The sequence below is a fragment of the Haliotis rufescens genome, unplaced genomic scaffold (genome assembly GCF_023055435.1).
Source record: "Haliotis rufescens isolate VD_foot unplaced genomic scaffold, xgHalRufe1.0.p SCAF_1, whole genome shotgun sequence".
Classification (NCBI taxonomy): Eukaryota; Metazoa; Mollusca; class Gastropoda; order Lepetellida; family Haliotidae; genus Haliotis; species Haliotis rufescens.
The window spans coordinates 78,980,727-79,002,124 of NW_025963779.1; the positions used below are offsets into that span (position 1 = coordinate 78,980,727).

General features: G+C 40.2%; 2 protein-coding genes across 3 annotated transcripts; both read right to left on the reverse strand.

Annotated features, from left to right (window-relative positions):
• Positions 1-986: 986 nt before the first annotated feature.
• Positions 987-3,447, reverse strand: LOC125383458 (IgGFc-binding protein-like). Its single transcript, XM_048401598.1, has 2 exons — positions 3,337-3,447; positions 987-2,827 (listed from the first exon to the last, which is right to left on the reverse strand). Exons 1-2 carry the CDS (start codon positions 3,404-3,406, stop codon positions 1,560-1,562), a joined length of 1,338 nt encoding a protein of 445 aa, XP_048257555.1. The 5' UTR covers positions 3,407-3,447; the 3' UTR covers positions 987-1,559.
• Positions 3,448-8,800: 5,353 nt separating this feature from the next.
• Positions 8,801-19,406, reverse strand: LOC124143828. 2 transcript variants are annotated; one of them, XM_046512948.2, is made up of 6 exons: positions 19,195-19,406; positions 17,850-17,915; positions 17,279-17,381; positions 16,007-16,134; positions 15,186-15,320; positions 8,801-9,274 (listed from the first exon to the last, which is right to left on the reverse strand). In XM_046512948.2, the coding sequence occupies exons 2-6, from the start codon at positions 17,890-17,892 to the stop codon at positions 8,874-8,876; spliced, it is 810 nt and encodes a 269-aa protein (XP_046368904.2). In that variant the 5' UTR covers positions 17,893-17,915; positions 19,195-19,406; the 3' UTR covers positions 8,801-8,873. The 2 variants fall into 2 exon arrangements, with proteins under 2 accessions (XP_046368904.2, XP_048238461.1); XM_048382504.1 differs by having other exon boundaries at positions 17,850-17,918.
• Positions 19,407-21,398: the final 1,992 nt, after the last annotated feature.

The following is a 21,398-nucleotide window of genomic DNA, read 5'->3' on the forward strand; positions in this document are numbered from 1 at the left end:
TCCTCTACTCGAATCAAATAGTCTGTCAGTGAGCTGAAAGTTTTGATAAATGTTATAAGTTATATAAACAAGAACGTGTATTCAAACAGAATAATAATCAAGATTTATTATTTTTAATAAAAATATTTTGACATTATACTTTATGAAAATAATACTTTAAAATCTAAAACACCTACAAATTATCAACATGAGTATATTTCCATACCATCAGGTTGTATTCTAAATAACAAAGTAAAAAAGAAATTGCTTACCTTGTCCGAGATTCTTGAATACATCAGTAAATGGGTAGAAAAATGTACTCACGTTCTTCCTGGCTGTCATGGTGTGGTGTCATCATCATGACTGAGACTCAAGTTATCGCACACTGCTATTAACACCCTTTTCATCCCATTCTCATTCCAACGTGCACAATTCCCGTTACACGTACACCTTACTGCCTTCTCCTTTCTCCACACATTTGACAATTCAATCTCACAGCTGTTTTGCTTGCTTTCCTCATTCAATGTTCTGTCATTCATACATTATTATTAAAATACATTTTACTTGCATGGAGCTGTAATTAGATTTATGATCCATTATAATTCATTACATCAATTAAACAATCATGAGACCAGTGATTAAGCACAATGTGAAGTGTATCATAAATGCCTCTACTTTATTCCTTTGGAATACATGGCAATGTTTTCACTATAATTTAAATAAACAATTCGTTTTGTTTCTTTTTAATGGAAATATACATTTACCCGTTGAGTGTGACTCCCTGAAGATTTATCCATCGTTGTATGAATTGGAAAAGTTGTTAACAAAAGCTGTCTTGTCGGGTGTAATAAGAACAATATTTAACAGCAACATTGTACATGTGTTCAGAAGACTCTCAGTTTGGAGGGGCGGTCGGGTAGCCTAGTGGTTAAAGCGTTCGCTCATCACACCGAAGGCCCGGGTTCGATTCCCGACATGGGTACAATGTGTGAAGCCCATTTCTGGTGTCCCCCGCCGTGATATTGCTGGAGTATTGCTAAAAGCGGCGTTAAACCATACTCACTCACTCACTCAGTTCGGAATGGCCACTGTCTCGAACATTGTGTACTTCTTATTTCAGTGTTTACCATGCTTTCAGTTCCCAACGCCATTTTTTTTATAACTTTCAAATGTCATACGTTTTTGACTTGCGAATAATCCTGACGATCTCATTACTGTTTTATATTGTCACCCTACTTATAAGCTTCCGGGCAAAAGAAACTATACACTTGAAAATAGGATTTGACCCCAAAATTAAAAACGTTATCAAAACGTTACTAGGCTGAAAACAGTCGCCTAAACACTGAACACTTAAGGTCCAAAACAGGTACCCGTGACAAATACTTCACCTTGAATAATCATTTCTTGGGTGTTTTGTTTTAGCCACCATCAAACAAAAGTGTACACTTTCTTTTTGTCCGGTAGTTTAGATAAAAAATACAATCAATTAGGTCAATGTTCAATCACGGCAAAATATGTCCTTCTACATTTAGCCCTTTGTTTCCATATATATAAATGAGTTAACAAATGATTTATTTTACTCAGAACATGAATTGTAGAACTTGACTGAGCCTGTGGGAAATGAACATGTATCTATATTCATGAATTGCATGATAATATACATTAGATTTACCGGTTGCGTTTGTATACGTAAAGTTGTATCCACCATTTCGTCCAAAATCCGGACCGACTGCAAAAGCTGTGAACGTCCTATCTGATGTAATGAAAACCTGACTGGGTCCCTTCTCTACCGCTCCAAAGACGTAATTTGTGTAAGCCACATCTCTCCAGGAAACATTGAGATTGTTGTGATTAGCATCGTGAACGGCCACTCTGTGTACATCTGCTTTCTCTGCTATGACATTAACATGGTCATGTATGATGGCCGTATGTTGTATATATGCATTGACTGGTGGGACAACAAAGAGACTTTCGTATGCGTACTGCAAAGTAAAGTCCTCATGGTAACACAGTGTCACCATAGCCGGCGAATTAGTTTTAAGTTCAAACATTCGTTGCGTGAATATGTCTTCACGATAGAATTGCTTATCATCAATCACAACTGTGGACCCATTGTTGAAACTAATTGATGTGTCTTCATTAGCAGTAACTGTTAATGTTGTGACTTCATTTTGATGATAGTGCATACTTAAGAACACAAATTCGGTCCCGTCCCAATCTAGTGGTGGCAGCTGATCGTAAGATGTGAGATATGGTAATTTGCTATGTCGAGTGAAGCTTTCTCCTCCGTTAAATACAGCGATAGTTCCTGTAAGGCTGGTGATGGTGGTGCCCGTCATGTCAGCATCATTTCTCAGAGTAAATGTCTGGTAGGGAGCAAGTGTCACTCGTAGAACGTCACCACTCACATACGTAGCGCCGTCATACATGATAGTACCGGCAGCTCTCCATTCAATTTCAATATTTGCATGGTCCTTGTGTGAAGCTATAATTAATATATATGAATGCGTGTCTGTGCCATTCGAAATACTTGTACAAAAGGATAACATGTATCTTATCCCAAGACTCATCACAGATATTGGTGTGAACATGCTCCAAGCTGCAATCCCATAAACGTGAATATCATCAAGAGAACTTATAATCACAGTTTTGTTTTCAGTACCTGAGGTTGTGACAATGTCATCTGGGAAATAATGTGTATATGCATTTGATACATTAACACTTATCACTGAGTCGTCGTCTGCCACAAAAATATCCATTGTCCCGCCTTGGCCACAAGAAATGGCATGTACAGTAGGGTTCGGGTGATTATAGACCCTTCCAGGGTAGGCCAAAACGAAACTCTCCCCTGAAATAGAAAGTAAATGAGTTAAGGATATTTGTATTACCTATTATCAATACGGTTATTTATTACTAAATACATAATGGACATATATATCGTTCATGAGTTACCAATGACGTTTCTGCATCCTTTTCAGCACATGCAAGTGTATTCGAAATAAATTGTTTTGTATGATGAAGTAATTAGAATAATATCGGCATTAGGGCCCAACCATTTAATATACTGGGTGGATCCTGGGACTTTATTGAAAAAGTTAAATTGTCCCAAATAATGCTTGATAAAAATAATTATTTATGCTTGAGACAGTTGGAAATGAAAAACTAATTGTCTGCCACAATAAAATCCATTGTTGCGAGATGTTTTTAAATAATATTGTATTCAGGCTCATAATTTTAGTTAAAAATTGTCTGGTTTTTACAACTTAAGCTGAAAAAATATCCAGTCTCCATAAAAAATCCAAGGCGACCTCAGATTATCAAATTCTCGGTTACTTACCAGGATTAATGAATAATTACCTTTCACAGAGTACTGTAACACCAGACATGCCAATGCAAATGTCGATATGGCAGCAACGAACGTTTCCATCTTTAAATGGCCACCCTCAATCCGCTACGTCTTTCCACTGCTACTTACTGCACGTAAAAGAAACAACAACGTATATAAGTCACTGGCGAAGTGGCACATTTATTGCGTTGTAACATTACTTGTTCAGTGGGCATGTTTACAACTCCTTGGGGACTTCTCTGAACATGAATGCGCTACATGACTATGTGCACGTAGGTCTTTTGAAAGTCAAGACAACCTGTGTATGTATGTCAAGACACAAATACATCTATCTATCTATCTATCTATCTATCTATCTATCTATCTATCTATCTATCTATACGTGACAACTATTAGTACATGAAGGGGGGGGGGGGGGGCGGGGGGGGGGGGGGGGGGGGGGGGCGTTTCTATTCCACAATCTCGAATAGGCAAAGAGGCGGTGAAATGTAATATTTGATAGTTTAGATACATCCCAGTTTGTTTTTTCCGGAAGTCACAGTAGAGTAGGCTTTTCATCATTCTTGGACTTTATGAAGAGATCCGTAAAATGTGTTAGCGTTTTTTCAAGAATCACAATAAGTATGAATAAGTATCAAATGCTTTGGCATAGACAGTATTGCATTATGTATTGAGAATTTACTATGAATCAATACGGCTCTGAGTCATGAAGAATCTTTGCGTGGTTGATTCTGCCGACTGTTGTTACTACAAAAAGAAGCATACATCTGATTTTCATTGTTGAAGTAACAGAAACCAGTACAAGTATTTAAAATCTCATTTGGTGCACATGACAGCAATGGAAGTATATGGTACATCAACATTTCTCTATAGTAGTTGTTGACAACATTTTTGCATGAACTCTTTGTTTATCACACAAAATATGATGATCACATGTTCAAACTTTTTGAAGTCAATGAATCAATCATGCGGATGACATCAATACTTGGTTCTACCTGGGAGTCTATGATATATCCTCTGCACGTCCAAACGGGTTCAAACGTAATTTCCGACCATAATGCATTGGTGGCTAGTCACGTGGCCTCTTTTGGAAACCATATGGAAGCTCTTGTGCATTCGACAATATCACGAAAATATATAATGACTTTATAATACCACATAGAAGGCCAGTAAGTTAACTGAGGAAGACATCTGCCAAAACCATAAATCATACCAACTTTTGACTTGCCTCTAAAACCTGAAGACATATCCATTCCTCTTTTGTACTGGATTCCAAAGCTCCATAAACATCCGTACATAGAGAGATACATTGCTCGGTCCAGCAAATGTTGCTGTCTCAAAGACTAACCATAATCCTTAATACGATCAAGGAAGGGCTTTCTTTATATTCACAGAAAGTATTTGAGAAAAGTGGAATTAATACCATGCTTGACTTATTTCAATCTCAGAAAAGAACCAAGGTCCATTCTGTCAAAACATTTGACTTTTCAACTTTGTTCACCACTTTCCCACATGAAAAGCTTACGGAAAAACTTCATTTCTTGATCCATAGGGCTTTTGGTGAACACAGATACAGTTACGTATCTATATTCAGAGGTTCAGGACAATTTGCTAAAAATGAAAGCAAATGCCATCTGAAGTATACTGAGAAAACAATATGTGAAATGCTGGACTTCCTCATTGATAACATCTACGTAAAATATGGGGATAAGACATTTAGGCAAGAAGTAAGCATCTCCATAGGAACCAATTGTGCCCCCTTTCTTGTGAATCTGTTTCTTTATGCATATGCATATTTCTGCTGGGATTGGGAAAATCAAAACAAGATAATTTGGCCACGAGGTTTAACTTAAGCTTCAGGTATATCGATGATTTGATAGCGTTCAATAACAATCAAATAGCCAATTCCCTTCCACTGATTTACCCATCTGAACTAGGAATCTAGGAGACCTGTGAGACCGCCTCATCTGTTTCATATTTAGATCTATGCATAAAGATTCAGTGTGACAAAGCACTCTCCACAATTTAAGACTGTATGAAAAGAGGAAGACTTTCCAAAAGCATTCTCCTTCATGTCGAGCAACATTCCAGCAGCTCCAGACTTTGGTGTTTACTTTTGTGATACAATCGAGCATGCTCTTTCTACCAAGATGTCAAAGGGCGTCATACGACTCTTGCTTAGAAGTTGTTTGATCAAGGTTACACCATTCAAGGCCTCAGTAGTAGTTTCAAAACGTTTTATTGTACTAGACATGTGGAGGACATTTCCAAATTTGACGCTTTAGTGATAAAAATGATGTCCGATGCAATTCCCTATTTTGACTTGTACAATATGTTTCCTTGTTTCTTTTAGGTGGACAATTGACTTGCCTTTACATGTGTTTGTGACGGGTGCCACCGGTGGGGCAGGATGCGCTCACCTTTTCACGAACATCTTGTATCATTACTATTTGATAGTGATTCATAAACAATGCTCATGATTTAGTCGGAATCGTACAATCGACTCTGCTTTATGCGGAGATTTCTTTTGGACACAGAAAGTTTTTTTTTCGCTTTATTTATAGCCATTTGAAGTCATAAAAGAAAACATTCGTCGGTGATTTTTATTGTCTATCAGAAACCCATTATACTTCGAGACCAATATCGAAAACCTCTAACAATATGGTCTCTGCAGAAAGAGCAGACATTTGGCAGTAATCTCAGTACAAAGAAAAACCAAGGCGCACACATTTAAGCTGGCCCAAGTGCACGCAGAATGTTTCTCCATGTTCCAAATACATTTTTCGAGATCCTTAGGGTATTATCTCTGTGACTGAATTCTGAAAACTAGAGTTTTAATCTATTCATCTGGGTGTTTCCGCCGCCTCCGTGGTCTAGTGGTAGAGCGTCCGCCCGGAGAGCGGAAGGTCCGGGGTTCGATCCCCGGCCGCGTCATACCAAAAGACGTTAAAAGATGGTACTTCTTGTTACCCTGTCTGGCGCTCGGCATTAAGGGGCTAAAACAAGGACTGGTCGGCTCGGAGTCAGTATACTGTGTCTGAGTGGGGTATTCATGTGAAACTGCGGCATGGTATCTCAGTGAGCTAGCACTATAAATCGGCATCAGTCCGGACTAGTACAAGCAGCCACACACACACACACACACCTGCATGCACGTCGCTATATAAGTGCAATAATCTTGGACGCGACGTTAAACCCAATTTCACCTCACCTCACCTCACCTCTGGGTGTTTCCGATACGATCATCATTTTCATTTTTTCTGCAACCCTTCATGGTTTATTCTCCCTGCAGTTTTTTGTTGTATGATAAAGAACGATCGCGGGTCGTTTATTTCTTAAATAATGATTAACACCACCAAAACGTCTTATCGTTAAATGTTTTACTTACATCACGTACATATACATGGAAGTCCAATTGGTAGGCAAACGTTTCACCTTATTACTATGTCTTGTTCGTGTTGTGTCTAAGAACAAGCTTATTTTCGTTGATTCACGCATTATCACCTCAGACGTGTTCAGAATTGTGATAAAAACTAATCATGTACAATATACAGTTTGGTTCGTGCAAGTACATAATAATAAGCTTTACAATAATATATGCCCCTTTTTACCTGTTAGTAAATCTATTCATCAACGTTCATTTAGAAATAAACTGACTTCCATAACTGCTTGAAGTGAGTACTGTCACATTCTGAGAGAGGGACATATAAACAATATTAGAAATGACTTACTCAAGTCAGTGAGTTTGATTTCACGTGTCAACCAACAACGTCAGTATTCCAGTTATATCACGGCGGATCAGCTTAATGTGGGAGGAAAGCTCGAAGTGATGCAGGTCTCAGACGTTTACCACTTTGGTAAAACCCACGAGCACGACTATGGTGCTGACAAACCTACATCTATAATCGGGGAGAACCGGGATTCAAACTTACAATCACAGGTTTCTGGCGTGCCCAAGGGACGCAACGCTGCACAGTGAATTGCGGCGCCTTAGACGAGTGGACAACCTTTGCCCCCCGTGACAAGGGAAGCCTCACACTGAATCTGTACACACAGTTTATGTTCAATATACTGTACAGTTCTACAATTGTTCACACAAGTTATGTATGTACATATACGGACACAAAATGTCATGCAGTGTATGCCTCAGTATACATGTATATTGTTTGATACTTCCATAGCTGTCTGACAACGAACTGCGTTGTGTCGATAAAGAAGACATCGAGTTTGTGAGTATGGTTTTACGCCGCTTTTAGCAATATTCCAGCAATATCACGGAGGGTGACACCAGAAATGGGCTTCACACATTGTACCCATGTCGGCAATCGAACCCGGGTCTTGACGAGCGAACGCTTTAACCACTAGGCTACCCGACCGCCCTAGAAGACATCGAACAATTCCTGTTATCAATATGTATCAGTCGCTCCTGAAATCCGAATCGTAAAGGCAGTTGCTATTTTTGCCTATGTAATGTGAAAGTATATAAACATTTGATTACTTAATATATATTTATTTACATATATAGTCAATTGATCTAATAAAGGTACATTATGGTGGATATATACATGTGTAAAACATCAATCAAATATGTATCACATTGAAGCAAGTGCAACAAACTCATTAAGTACATTATATTAGAAGGGTCAAATGTTATTGGCTCAGAAAAAAAGTTTGTTAAGGAGTGAGTGACATTGTGTTAGCGGCAATATCTGACAGCTAACACGATCAGGTGATGACAAACCAAGTCATAATCATCAATTCAAACATGCGATTGGCGGAATCTGGCACAACCAAGGGATGCAATTCTGCATAGCGAATTGCGAACATTTAGACGACTATGTCCCCGGTGCTTCCGATTTTCTCTTTACCATTACTCCCTTAATATGCTTTGCTGGAGTCAGTATGTGTGTTTTATTGTCGATGTAATTTATATCTTAAGAATATTATATATAAATGAAACATAAATATACACGTCTATCTTATACGCTATAATATATATTTATAGACTATTTACACCCCTTAATCAGCTCCCCACTCCCTTTCCTTTTTCAGCGCCCACAAACTTACAAAATCTAGGTCAAGGCGGGGTGTACGAGAAATAGTATGTCACACATCATGAACAATAAAACAAAGCACGCAGTGGATAATTTTCACATTTTGGAAATTCCACTTCTCGTAAGATTTTGTGGGCCATCAATTTTCTGAAAATTCTTTGCAACTGTCAAGCGTTTACATAATAGTCTTTTCCTTGCTCCATGTCCCTCCCTACGGCTGGTCCACCGTGAAGACTCCGGGGTAGAATAGGTCTTCAGCAACCCATACTTGCCGTAAAAGGTGACTATGCTTGTCGTAAAAGGCGACTAACGGGATTGGGTGGTCAGGCTCGCTGACTTGGTTGATGTATGTCATCGATCCCAATTGCGTGGATCGATGCTCATGATATCAATCACTGGATTGTCTTGTCCAGACTCGATTTTTTTACAGACCGCCGTCATATAGCTGGAATATTGCTGAGTGCGGCGTTAAACAACAAACCAACCAACCAACCCTACGGCTGGGCAGTAGGTGGATACGATACGTGTTGGTCATAGGGTGGAGGAGCGGTGTAGTGGAAGGCAGGGGGAGGAACGCTATAGTTCTGCAAGCCTTGTATTGCTGCCTTCTCAAATGGCGAGGGCTGGTTGTTGACGGAGTTGTGGTTGGTGTAGTTGAGGGGGTAGGACAAGGCAGGAGGTCCTGCTGCTGCAACTGGTGGTGGTGCACCTGGCAACGCGCGGATGCTGTTCGACTTTCTGTTTCTTTGGCAGTGTGTCTTTCTTTTGTTCTTTTTCGTCAGACAGACTCTAACTGCTGCAATGATAATGACGGCTACTATGACACCTACGACAATGCCGACGATTTTGGGACCCGATAACGAGGGCGAGGAGGACGCATTTGGACCTTGATAACCTGTAAAAATAAACCAATACCAAATAATTATATTTAGAAGGGATCAATTGTGCGTTCAATTCACAATTTGAAATTAGGAGATGCACTTAAAACGTCAATTCCAATGTCATTATTCTTTACTTTAACACCACGTATTATCATAAGTTACCAAAACGAATAGTGTATTCAATCTGACACTATGTACACTGTACTGATTAAATGACCTTTGAAGATCCGGGATAGAAATGGTCTTCAGCAACCCATGCTTGCCGTAAAAGGCGACTGTGCTTGTCGTAAGCGGCGACTAAAGGGGCTCGCTGACTTGGTTGATGCATGTCATCGTATCCCCATTGCGTGGATCGATGCTCATGATGTCAATCAGTGGATTGTCTGGTCCAGACTCCAGAATATTGCGGTGTGCGGTGTTAAGCAACAAACAAACAAACAAACAAATAAACAATGTATTGATTATAATTACGAGGCCCTTGTTCCTGAATGCCTTTTTTCAACATAAGCATGTTTATTGCATTGGCGCGTACTAGTAAGCCAGGATAAGTTGAGTTGTGAACTGACAATAAACCCCGTATGTCTATGTCCGCCTACTGGCGCGTACCATTGTGACGAAAGGGGTAACTGGTGGTCCGTGCAAGTAGTACGATGGGCATGTCCTGTCTTACAATGAGTTCTAGTGACGAGTTCAATAGCACATAATAAATGGTACGTGCTGATGTGAGATATCCGATGACTGAAAACGGGGACAACAAATACGCATAGATAACAACAATTGAGAAGTGTTCTGACAATGAGGGGAATTAATTCTTGTTTCAAAATGGAATACTTTTTTTACCCAAGAGAGCAATAATGAATAGTGTCATGTCATTCATCGAATGATTGTGAAAGTTTCAGACCTTAACGTAGTGATAGTTGACTCAATGATATTCTCCTTAATTAATCCCATGTGATTGTTAATGGGGTTTCGGCATACTGTAAACGTGATATTGCTGGCTGGATTCATATTGAGATCATTGGGTAATCATAGTACTACTCTCCTCATTCTGATGCGGTTTCTGTATCTGATCCACTCGTCAGACAATGATGCTGTTCATTTCTCTCCTTTAAAAGAACAACTATTTCCCGTTGCCAGTAGCAACATGGGACATGCTTACACCATTCTGACCATTCCTTGGCACCAGTTGCAGACATTCGTTCTTCACATTCAGCTCGAGCTGATTTTTTGTGAACTTCAAGTTTTGTTTAACACAATTCTTCACATAAGCCCAAACAAACTCAATGGGGTTTGAATCTGCATGGTGAGGAGGTAGACGCAGAATAGCATGTCCGTGTTGTTTCAGCATAGTATCTACTCAGGACCTGATTTCTTACATTTTGCGAAAATAAATCCCCCCAAAACAGTTCGACTTTGAACATCTTGTCGTCAAACGCAATATCATGCCTTTGCAACGATGCTTTTAGTGGTTGTTGAACATTTACGCACTTCCTTGTTATGATATTGCGCGTTGTCCATAAGAATGACGGACTTGAGTGGAATGATAAGGAAAGGTTTTTCCTGCCACGATTTGGGGAAATTATCAAAATTCATCTCGTCATGCTAATCACCTGTTTTGAGATTTTCATCAAATATAAGCAGTGTATTTTGGACAGATCCGTTTTCAGAGTTCTCAGTCGAGGTTCGGCCCCGGACGGGGGTTGAAGCCCGCCTGTAGCCATATCAGGTCCAACTGCCGACATTTTGGGACAGTGTGGTGCACATGCATCCACATTTCATCAATAAAAATGATTGACGGGTTCTCGTCTCGGTAGTTTTTATTGCACATAAGTACTGCATACGTTTCACGCCATCTAAATCCCATATGTTTTAGAAATATGCCTTCTCCAGAACCCTCAAATTCAAATCAGTTTTGATCATGTCATAGATACTATCTAGAGTTGGCAGTGGCTTTCGCACTACATACGCACCGGGTACAGACTGGCGAACAGCGCACTAATCGAAATCGTGAAGTTGGGATTTTATCACTGAGGGTATACCGACTGACTTGGGCTAATGAAACGTCTTTGGCACGAACGATACCTTATGCTGTGAAGGGCTTTAGCGTAGATACAAACAGACCAGTATCAATCAATCTTTATTGTATGAAAGGCCATTGGCCCCTATACACATACAGATAAACAATATCATTTACAGTTGTACAGCGCATAATATAATTATTGGATAACTAATATGATGCTTGACATGTAATAGAGGTATTGTAATAACAGTGGTAATAACCACAGTAGCAGCAGTAGTAGTATAAAATACAAAAGGAATACAAATGTGGAATGGAAATATGAAGTTTTACGTCGCAAAGGCTTTCAGCCATAGCGCGACGTTCAATACAAAAGGATCTATCAGTAATATACTCATCATGTCAAGACAATTTGACATTTTTAAATATTCATATGCATGTCTAGTAGAAACAAACAGAAAAAAAATTAAATTTAGATACTCCTAATCTAGATGCGAAAGTTTCAAAACAACTAAATTAAATTATTTCTGGACATATCGGATTTACTAAGTAATTTACTACGCACTCGTAGACTTTGATAGATGTATTGTAATATCTTAGTTAATTTTTGACTAGGGATACCATTAAAAGATAATATTTTATTCCTGGAATAGTGGTTCTTAGTGATATCAAGCATATATTTCAATCTTAGGTTGTCGTAAATTGGACATATAAACAAAAAGTGTAATTCGTTTTCAATATGGTTTTCGCAGAATGGACAAAAACGCATATCCTTAGGAATAGAGGAGAAGCGACCCCTGTTGCACATCAAATCATTTAAACCTAGCCTAAGTTTGATAAATGTGTCTCTAATTTTTCTGTCTGTTATAGTATGCAGGTAAACCTCTGGTGTTAGACAATATTTAAAGGTTTTATAGACGTCGTAGCGTGTACTGTTATCTAGTGACGACCTCAAGTTTTGAGTAAACATATCAATTGCTACCTGCTTAAAAGAACTAAGAAAATACATTTTGTCTCCAACGCTTTGATTAAGCCAAACATATCCAAATCCGTGAGAGAAGAGTAAATGCTTAATGTTTGATGCCCAGGTTACGTAACCAACACTATCACGATAGACAAGCAATTCGTAGCATTTTCTTGGGATTCGTTCCCGCGACATATCTGTTATTTTGAGCCAGTATCTGTGTAAACGTAGATATGAACAAATATATAACGGGTATATACCACATTCGCCATAGACCATATGATTTGGAGCCGATTTGGAAACATTTAGAAATCTTTTACATGCAGTTAAGTGTACCTTTTCAATTTTGTAATAGGTTTCAAAACCCCAGACCTCTAAACCATATAATAAGATTGGTTGAACTTGAGCATCAAACATCTTAAAGAAAAGAGTAGGTGAGATAACACGCAATTTATTTAGAACGTCAAATAGATTTATTAGGACCTTTTTTGCTCGTAGGGCGAGATCGTTAACTAGATGTTTAAGATTAAGGTTAAACGGTAAAACAACACCGAGGTATTTATACGTGTTTGTAACATTTATAGGTTGGTTATTAAGGAACCATTTCTCTCTCGATGCAAGAGGACCTCCTCTTCTAAATACGATAATATTAGTTTTTTCCAAGTTAACAGATAGCTTCCATGTAACAGTGTAACTGTATAGTATATCAATTTGTTTTTGGACCAGTAGCAAAGCAAGCTTTTGACAATGCTAGAGATATATTTGTCCATTCTTTCTCCATGTAATTTATGACATTACAGGCCAATTTTCGAGTCTGAGATTTGGCCATGCTTACCTAGCTTTGACATATTTATTTGTTAAACTTCTATCAAACGAGTGTTAGAGAATTCTGGTATCGACTTGTCACACCGACCTCTTTTGAGTCTTATGAGCAACACGCGTGTCACACACCAAATATGTTTGCCAACATTCTCTGCATTACCTACTTGTTGTTATAAGGTTAAAAATGCATCTCAGAAACGAATGATAATAAATAGAACCCATTAGATATAGTTCGTGACAGAACTTGTAATTGGAAAGGAATCAATAGAGAAAAGACATTTCACATTTATCATTGGATTGGTCTCTGGCTATTATCCATGAGTTAATGAAACAAATGGGGAATTACAAGGTATAATCCATTTGGAGCTTCGGAGCGAGTCACGAAATCAATAGAGAGATGAGCAATCTGGCACGTAGGTTTTTGGTATTTTTCCGATGGCGACACACATGAGTTCATGGTCAGATATAAACTTGTAACGAATCAAATGGAGGTATTGAGACATGTGACAAGGACAGGTGAGGCTCGAACACTATAAAATGATACCCTCAACATTAGGAGAGTGGTGCGCGGTTTACAGTCGATCGAGTCGAATCCCGATCTTTCTAAGTTTCCACCAGCTTGTGACGAGCCTGGCCAGTCTGATCCTGTTCTGTAGTGATAGATGGACTGAGAGTAAGTAAAACTATGTGAGTATAAACTGGTGTTGCGTTTCTTTATTATGCGGGTGTGAATGCTGATGGAGACAACTTGGAGTAAGGGTCATTAGGCCAATCACTCCTTGACGGAGCCGAGCCGCGATGGACAATGCGAGGGCAATGTCCTGGCTTAATTGACCACAAGGACCAGGAACGGCAATACATTTAGTAACTGTAGCAGGGTCGCAGTGGACGCCCGGAAGAAGTTACGACATTGTCTCCAACGCGTTGGTTCAATTTATCCTGGATTACCAGGAAGTTCATAATTGCTCCCGGCAGTCACAATAAGAATCATATTTTCAAAGTTGATAAACAACTCATGTTTAAAAAACACATATTACCAATAAGAATAGATAGTAACAGACTGTAATAATCTTTCGATTTTCACACATATGTATTTTAGCAATTGTCCAGTGCGGTATGACGTCACTCTGTATAACGTACCAAACTAAGACTATGACGTGACCAGGGTGCCGTTGTACAAAGTGATCTTAGCGCAAAGGTGATCGTAACTCCAATACCTTAACATAGACTTACGACAGTCGTAACGCCACGGTTGTTTTGTACAACGGCGCCCAGATCAATAGGTTGACTTCAGTGAAGCGTCTCTGTAAAGTAAAATATCTAAAAACATTGGACAAGGGATGCAAGTCCCTAGCCTATAGGTTCTGACAGATACTCCACGGTTCATCGTAGATTAGTCTCTTAATAGTAATGTCAATATGTATCTACAGGTAGTATGCACGTGTGTACTCGGAACATCCAACAATAGTATTCTACAAATAGACCGCCACTGTGGTCTGGTGGTAGAGCGTCTGCCTGGAGAGCGAAAGGCGGAGTTTCGATCCCCGGCCGCGTCATACCAAAAGACGGTCAAAGATGGTACTTATTGTTGCCCTATCTTCACTGAGTCAGATTACTGTGCTTGAGTTAGGTATTCATGTTAAACTGCGGCTTGGTGGCTGAGCACTATAAAATGGGCATTAGTCCGGACCAAGGCACGCAATAACCTAGAACGCTATGTTAAACCCAATTTCACCTCACCTCAATTCATAAATAATTCGATCCCACAGCAATGTGTAGGCTGAAATTTGCAAACAACATGCACTATTCTAGCTCTAAAGCTACATACAAACAAACTAAAACACAATTAGGGGAAATCAAATGTTATCGATTAGACACTAGCGTACACACGCACAACGGGCCATGAAAGATTTACAGAGTAACGGTAACTGTTTCGTGCCTGGGCGAGTGTGTGATGCGATTAATTGCAGTAATGGTGATCAGGTTTAGCACCATGGTCAGGTGCTGATACCGTTACGTAACAGTTAACCCATACCTGGACACTGACATGTTTCAAATTGGCCAAACTCTTCAGTTTGGTACTTGTACCATTGTCGACAGGAATTATACACCCGCTACTCACTGTAATGGTTTAACCGGAAGTAGGAGGAGGTGTCCCACCAAGTGTAGTACAAGGCCATCGTAGACCCTGTGCTTCTGACTTTCATTGTCTGTGAATCACACACCGTTTTAAGAAGGGGTGCGTCGGAATCAGTGCCTGTAACAGTATCCATATCCACAAATATAGAATGACAACGGCTGCTGCATTTTGATCATAATTAAAGGTATAAACGTAAGATGCACCTACTAGAATAGACTTCATTTGCCTTGACACTAATCTTACCACTGTGCTGAATGAACACATGGGACATGATAGGCATCATGGTCTAATGCAGCGAAACACGTTGTAAGGAGTGGGTTCGAATCCAGGATTCGCCCGAATTATGATAATTTGTCTCTTAGTACACTACACAGGAGCCGTGAAGATCCGGGGTAGAATAGGTCTTCAGCAACCTATGCTTGTCGTAAAAGGCGACTAACGGGATCGGGTGGTCAGGTGGTCGGTGATTTGGTTGATGCATGCCATCGCATCCCAGCTGCGTGGATCGATGCTCATGGTGTCAGTCAGTGTAATGTCTGGTCCAGACTCGATTATTTACAGACAGCCGTCATATAGCTGAAATATTGCTGTGTGCGGCGTTAAACAAACAAACAAACAAACAAACAAACAAACACTACACAGTGTCGTGCGTGACGGTAGCATATTAAGCTAGTACGTTGTGTTGTAACTGAAAGACACTACACACAGTACCAATGCAGCGTGCTGTATACCATACTGGGCACCAACACAAATTTCGCATTTGATTTTATCTTCCTATACAGTGCAGAATATATTCAACGTACCATCGTATACACGGATAAAGTGCAGCCTACAGTTGGAAGTCTCCATCCCGACGGAGATGAAGTCCAGCTCAATTACGTCTCCGCCATTGACCGTCCTGAATGCTACTCCATTCCTGTACACTGGCGTGCTGCGGTGAAATGAAGATGGCAGTTAAAAGTCACACTGATGTGGCTGTCTGGGAAATAACACACAAGCAAGAATGATGTCATGCTATTTTCATACACAGATCTAATGGTATGACCCGTGTTGTATTATCAATGTATACTCGACCGCCTCCGTGGTCTAGTGGTAGAGCGTCCGCCCGGAGAGCGGAAGGTCCAGGGTACTGATCCTCGGCCGCGTCATACCAAAAGATGTTACTTGTTGTTACCCTGTCTTGCGCTCGGCATTAAGGGGCTAAAACAAGGACTGGTCAGGTCGGAGTAGGTATACTGTCTTTGAATGGGGTATTCATGTTAAACTGCGGCATGGTATCTCAGTGAGCTGGCACTATAAATTGGCATCAGTCCGGACTAGTACAAGCAGCCACACAAACACACACACGTATAAGTGCAATAATCTCGGACGAGGCGTTAAACCCAATTTCACCTCACCTCAATGTATACTCATGATCGCCAACCAGACGTTTGCGTGGCATGCAAAACATGGGCAAGAGAGAGTGAGTGTTTATGTAAGCGCTGTTACTGAGGGACAAATCATTTGTTATAATGGCTTGTAGAGGGGGAGGGTGTTGTATGTTTGTCTCGGTTTTACACAGGATACAGTCGTGTCAGCTGGATGTCCTGCAAAGAATTATTTTATAGACAAGAATTGATTGTTCGGCCATTCCTTTCGGAAAAAATATTGAACCCCTTGAAGCAGTTACCGAAAATATGATCGTCTCTAACAACAATCTCACGCCCCCTACTGACCAGTAAATTGGCATTGTATCCAACATCTGCAATGCCTATACTGAGCTTCTGTAAAGTGAAGGACTCCACACAAAACAGAGATGCACAATTATCAACGGTAAAACCACGCAATAGAAAGACCATGCAGTTCTATCACGTTACGATTTCAAGTCGGAATTGGTCTTCAGCAACCCATGCTTCTAACGGGATCGGGTAGTCAGGCTCATGATGTCAATCACTGGACTTTCTGGTCCAGATTCGAATATTTACAGACCGCCGTCATATAGCTGGAAGATTGCGGCGTTAAATAACAAACAATCAAATAAACAAACCATGCAGTTCTAGCAGTCGTGTCTGAAGTGTAATTATTGTATATCTTACGTCGAACAGATGACACAGTTGGCTGAACGGGCGACCAGCTCTGTCTCGTCGGGGTAGCGGAACACTGCCACATCCTCGGGTACTCCCCGCGCCAGTCCTGACACTGCAGATTCATTAATGCAAGGCTGTGTGGTAAGTGACGGACTCACACGCCAGATGCATGCGAACAAATTAATGTTAAGCCAGGCCCCAATAACATAACTCAACAATATGTCCCACAGAAATGTAATGCTTTGATAACACTTTGAACATAAACTCGCCTTTCCAATAATTACCGATCTCATTATGAAACTGCTACTGGATGTTGAGTGAGTGAGTGAGTGAGTTGGGTTTAGCGCCGCTTTTAACATTATTCCAGTTATATCACGGCGTGTCAGCTTAATGTGGGAGGAAAGCCCGAAGTGATGCAGGTCTCAGACGTTTACCACTTCGGTGAAACCCACGAGCACGGATATGGTGCTGACAAACCTAGAAACATAATTGGGGTGAACCGGGACAGCGAATTGCGGCGCCTTAGACGACTGGGGCACCCGTGCCCCCTACTGGATGTTGACAGAAGATGAATACTTACAGACTGACAAGACTGCCAGCACCTGACATCCAATCCCAGTCATACCTTGTCTGACACACTGAGACACTGCTTAATAGAAAGCAGAAAACGTGTTGCATGATGCAACGCAATTCAACATATTTACGGAATGTATTTTAAATGTTTCAAGTTAGAGTTTTAAATATGTATATGTTAGTGAAGACACTTCAGTTTACTATAGATTTTAGCATGTACATGGTAGATTTTGGGGATGAATTAATGAAAAACAATGATTTCCTTCCGTGTTATTCATGTCTTCTCAACATGCATACATATAGTTATCCTCGTGCGTCTTGCGTAAGTAGTGCCCGCTTCATATGTGGATGTTGAAACAATTTTTTTCCATTTGTAATATGGGTTTCTTTTTAATATACACACTAGTATGTGCATTCTTAAAAATATAACGAAAAACCCTCGAATTCTTCAATAATATAAGGTATTGACAGCAGTTCTAAGGTATCAAGTATATTCAATTTTAAAATAGAATCGAATCCCATATCTCCTGATCATGTACCCTAGTGTTGTAAACATGAAACTGCAATGACAGAAAATAACCAGTCTCGATTATCCGCTGAAACAGAATCCATTGAGCGTAAAGAGCCGAAATAGTGGTTGAAATAATGTTGTGGATGGCTGGAATTCAGTGATGGTCGTAGTCTTACAGCACCCTATTAAGTCCCCGGATACAAAGTCAAATCATATGGTCTTTCAGTATAGCAGCTGCCATGAAGTGAGAACTATCTTCCAGATATGTCTTAGAACAATGCAAACCCATTCTGCGTTCATTGCAGAACTGAAAACATGTCTTTTTTATGTGTGTTTTCACTAACATTGTGGGCGCCATGAGCACATTATCAACGTGGAGTTGGGCGCCATATAAATGGACATTTATCATTATAGTTTAACAGCCAACAGAATGCCTATTTGCGCCCAACACACCGACATAACTTAATAAGTATCACACAAAGAATTATATTGCAAATATCAACTTGAAATCGTTTAAATCCAAATCCCGTTGTTCGCCTCTTACGACAATCCTGGGTTGCTGAAGATCTGTCCTAACCCGAATCTTCGCGGGTTTATTCATTTGGATACACGCATATATTACACATAAAGATTAATGATGAGATAAAGAAAAACGAAAGACAAATAACTTCTGCTTCATGATATGGATTAAAGCAGACATTTTCATTTCTGAAACATGAAATATTCGTTCGATAGAAATGCAGTCAATCAACAGGAGACTATATAGAGATAAAGACAGTTAATATACCATCAACTATGATGAGCCTTAGTTCACTATATAATACAGCATACACTCGCTTACCTCAACACACACGACTGAGCGCTTCATCTCACCGGCTGTCTGCAGCCTTAGCAACGTCAACGCCTATACAACATGACCTCTTCCTGAGGGACAATACAGTTTGGCAGACATAACACGGCTGGGTATCTCTCGGAAACTGGGCTGTAGTCTGCTGAATAGATCAATGACATCTCAATATCGAATGCGGGTCTGAATATTTCGCAATTCGTTCCAGTTGCGCAATACGTACCGGCCTGGCAGTAAATACGGGGCATAACATACATATTGTGGCCAGATACACGTTCAATCGGGACTACATTGTTTAACTAGGGCTGATAAATAACTAGTCTTTGGCAAGTGAACCTGTGCCTGACTTTCATAAACCTTCCTCAGTCGCTGTTACTCGTCCCAGGGGAGCATCGCGTTAACCCTTGCTTCAAGCACTGGTCCAGAGATATTTATACGTCCTTGTTCCTCGATCTCACCGTGACAGAGATAAGGTAGTCTGCCTCGCGCTCAGAATGCCACAGTATATTATACACGACCGAGTAAGACCGGACATATACAGTGCACGGTAGACTCACATTCAGTTATCATTTTTTAAAGTTATCTTTTTTTAAATATATATCTACTAAGTAAAACTATAAAATCAAAATGAAGCCCGGAACAATCCTTCATTTCCTAGAGCTGGACACCTATTTTAATTTATTATTATACTTAGTGCATAGCAGTTAGATAATCTCAGTAGGTTATGAAATAAACATAGGGCGCATAGCCAAGGGGAAAGTCCACAATACACCAGCAAGTAATTTGATACTCATAATCTCCGTGCCGACTACAAATCTTGAGTCGCTTCCATACAGTGAGTGAGTATGGTTTTACGCCGCTTTTAGCAATATTCCAGCAATATCACGGCGGGGGACACCAGAAATGGGCTTCACACATTGTACCAATGTCGGGAATCGAACCCGGGTCTTCGGCGTGACGAGCGAACGCTTTAACCACTAGGCTACCCGACCATAGAAAGTGCTCGAGTACTTCTCATTAAAAATAAGCAAGATAATACAATTCCCCTGCCACTGCTTGTTATATTACAAAACACACATAGATGCCAGATTCACGACTCAACACTCACTGCTCTAACGAGGCTATGGTTATAATAACACGTCTACGCTATATAACAACCAGTCTCGATTTACCGACGAAACAGATTCCATTGGGCGTAAAAGCCAAACTATAGCTGTGGAAATTATATGACTGTGTCACGAGAAAATCAATTATGACACCAGGTGTTCGCGAAAATGGATCTAAGGTACTTCTCGTGATATAATGGATATATTACACACTGGATAATCGATGGTGGAATGTGGTTTGCAGGGTTGTAGGTAAAGTGACACATCAGAATGCGGATCAGTGTAGTCGCCCTGTGTAGTTCCGGTGTATTTCTTAGACGTGTCGTATTAGGTGTTCAACTGACGGTGACTGTCGCCTGGTCCTCGTGATCTACAACTACAAGGGCCGTATAATGTACATAGTCCCATGGGGGATTCCGGGTCAAAATCTGTGTCAAGTGTGATCAGGGCCTGCTTGTCGTAAGAGCCGACTTTATAGCGTCGAGAGTGGTCAGGCTCGGTGATTTGGTCAACGTACCCCGATAGCGTCGGACGTTGCTCATAACATCAACCCCTAGGTTGTCTGGCCTGCGCTCGATTATTTACAGGGAAAGAGATAGCTCACGTTTTTGTGGTATTTTTTATATATTTTTGTTGTTACATCTTTTCAGTCACCGTGCCATACACAGAAGCTGGAAAACCTGAAGTAACACGTGATCTAAATACGTAATGGATTCTCTTTCTGCACACACCATTGTTATAACTGACTACTAGGTGTAGAAACAACCAATGAGGCAAACATACGACGATAATGTAAGCCTCATTTGGGCTGTTAAGCAGCGCGTAGAATTAGCACTCGATGACTACCTTTAGTTATGTCTTTTTATAGATACGGCGCCGCGAAAGACTGGACGATTGCTTATACGGTGTAAAACAATATTTACTCACTCACTTAAACATAGAGGAAAATGGCAGGGATCTCACCACATGTCCGTCATATGTTTCTCAGCTGATACTAAACATGAACACGGATAGCTATTGGTTTTGTATTTGTATAAGTGACAGTACGAGACGAATACTTTGTTTATTTTAATCTCAATAGCATTCACGGTG

Excerpts from the sequence above, each read along its gene's own strand:
- LOC124143828 (XM_046512948.2), bottom strand. The coding sequence starts at position 17,892 with ATGACTGGGATTGGATGTCAGGTGCTGGCAGTCTTGTCAGTCT. Across the intron at positions 17,382-17,849 it reads GCTGGCAGTCTTGTCAGTCT|TGTCAGGACTGGCGCGGGGA; the intron begins GTAAGTATTCAT and ends ATGAATCTGCAG. Across the intron at positions 9,275-15,185 it reads CTTCCGGTTAAACCATTACA|GTTATCAAGGTCCAAATGCG; the intron begins GTGAGTAGCGGG and ends TTATTTTTACAG.
- LOC125383458 (XM_048401598.1), bottom strand. The coding sequence starts at position 3,406 with ATGGAAACGTTCGTTGCTGCCATATCGACATTTGCATTGGCATGTCTG. Across the intron at positions 2,828-3,336 it reads GTTACAGTACTCTGTGAAAG|GGGAGAGTTTCGTTTTGGCC; the intron begins GTAATTATTCAT and ends TTTCTATTTCAG.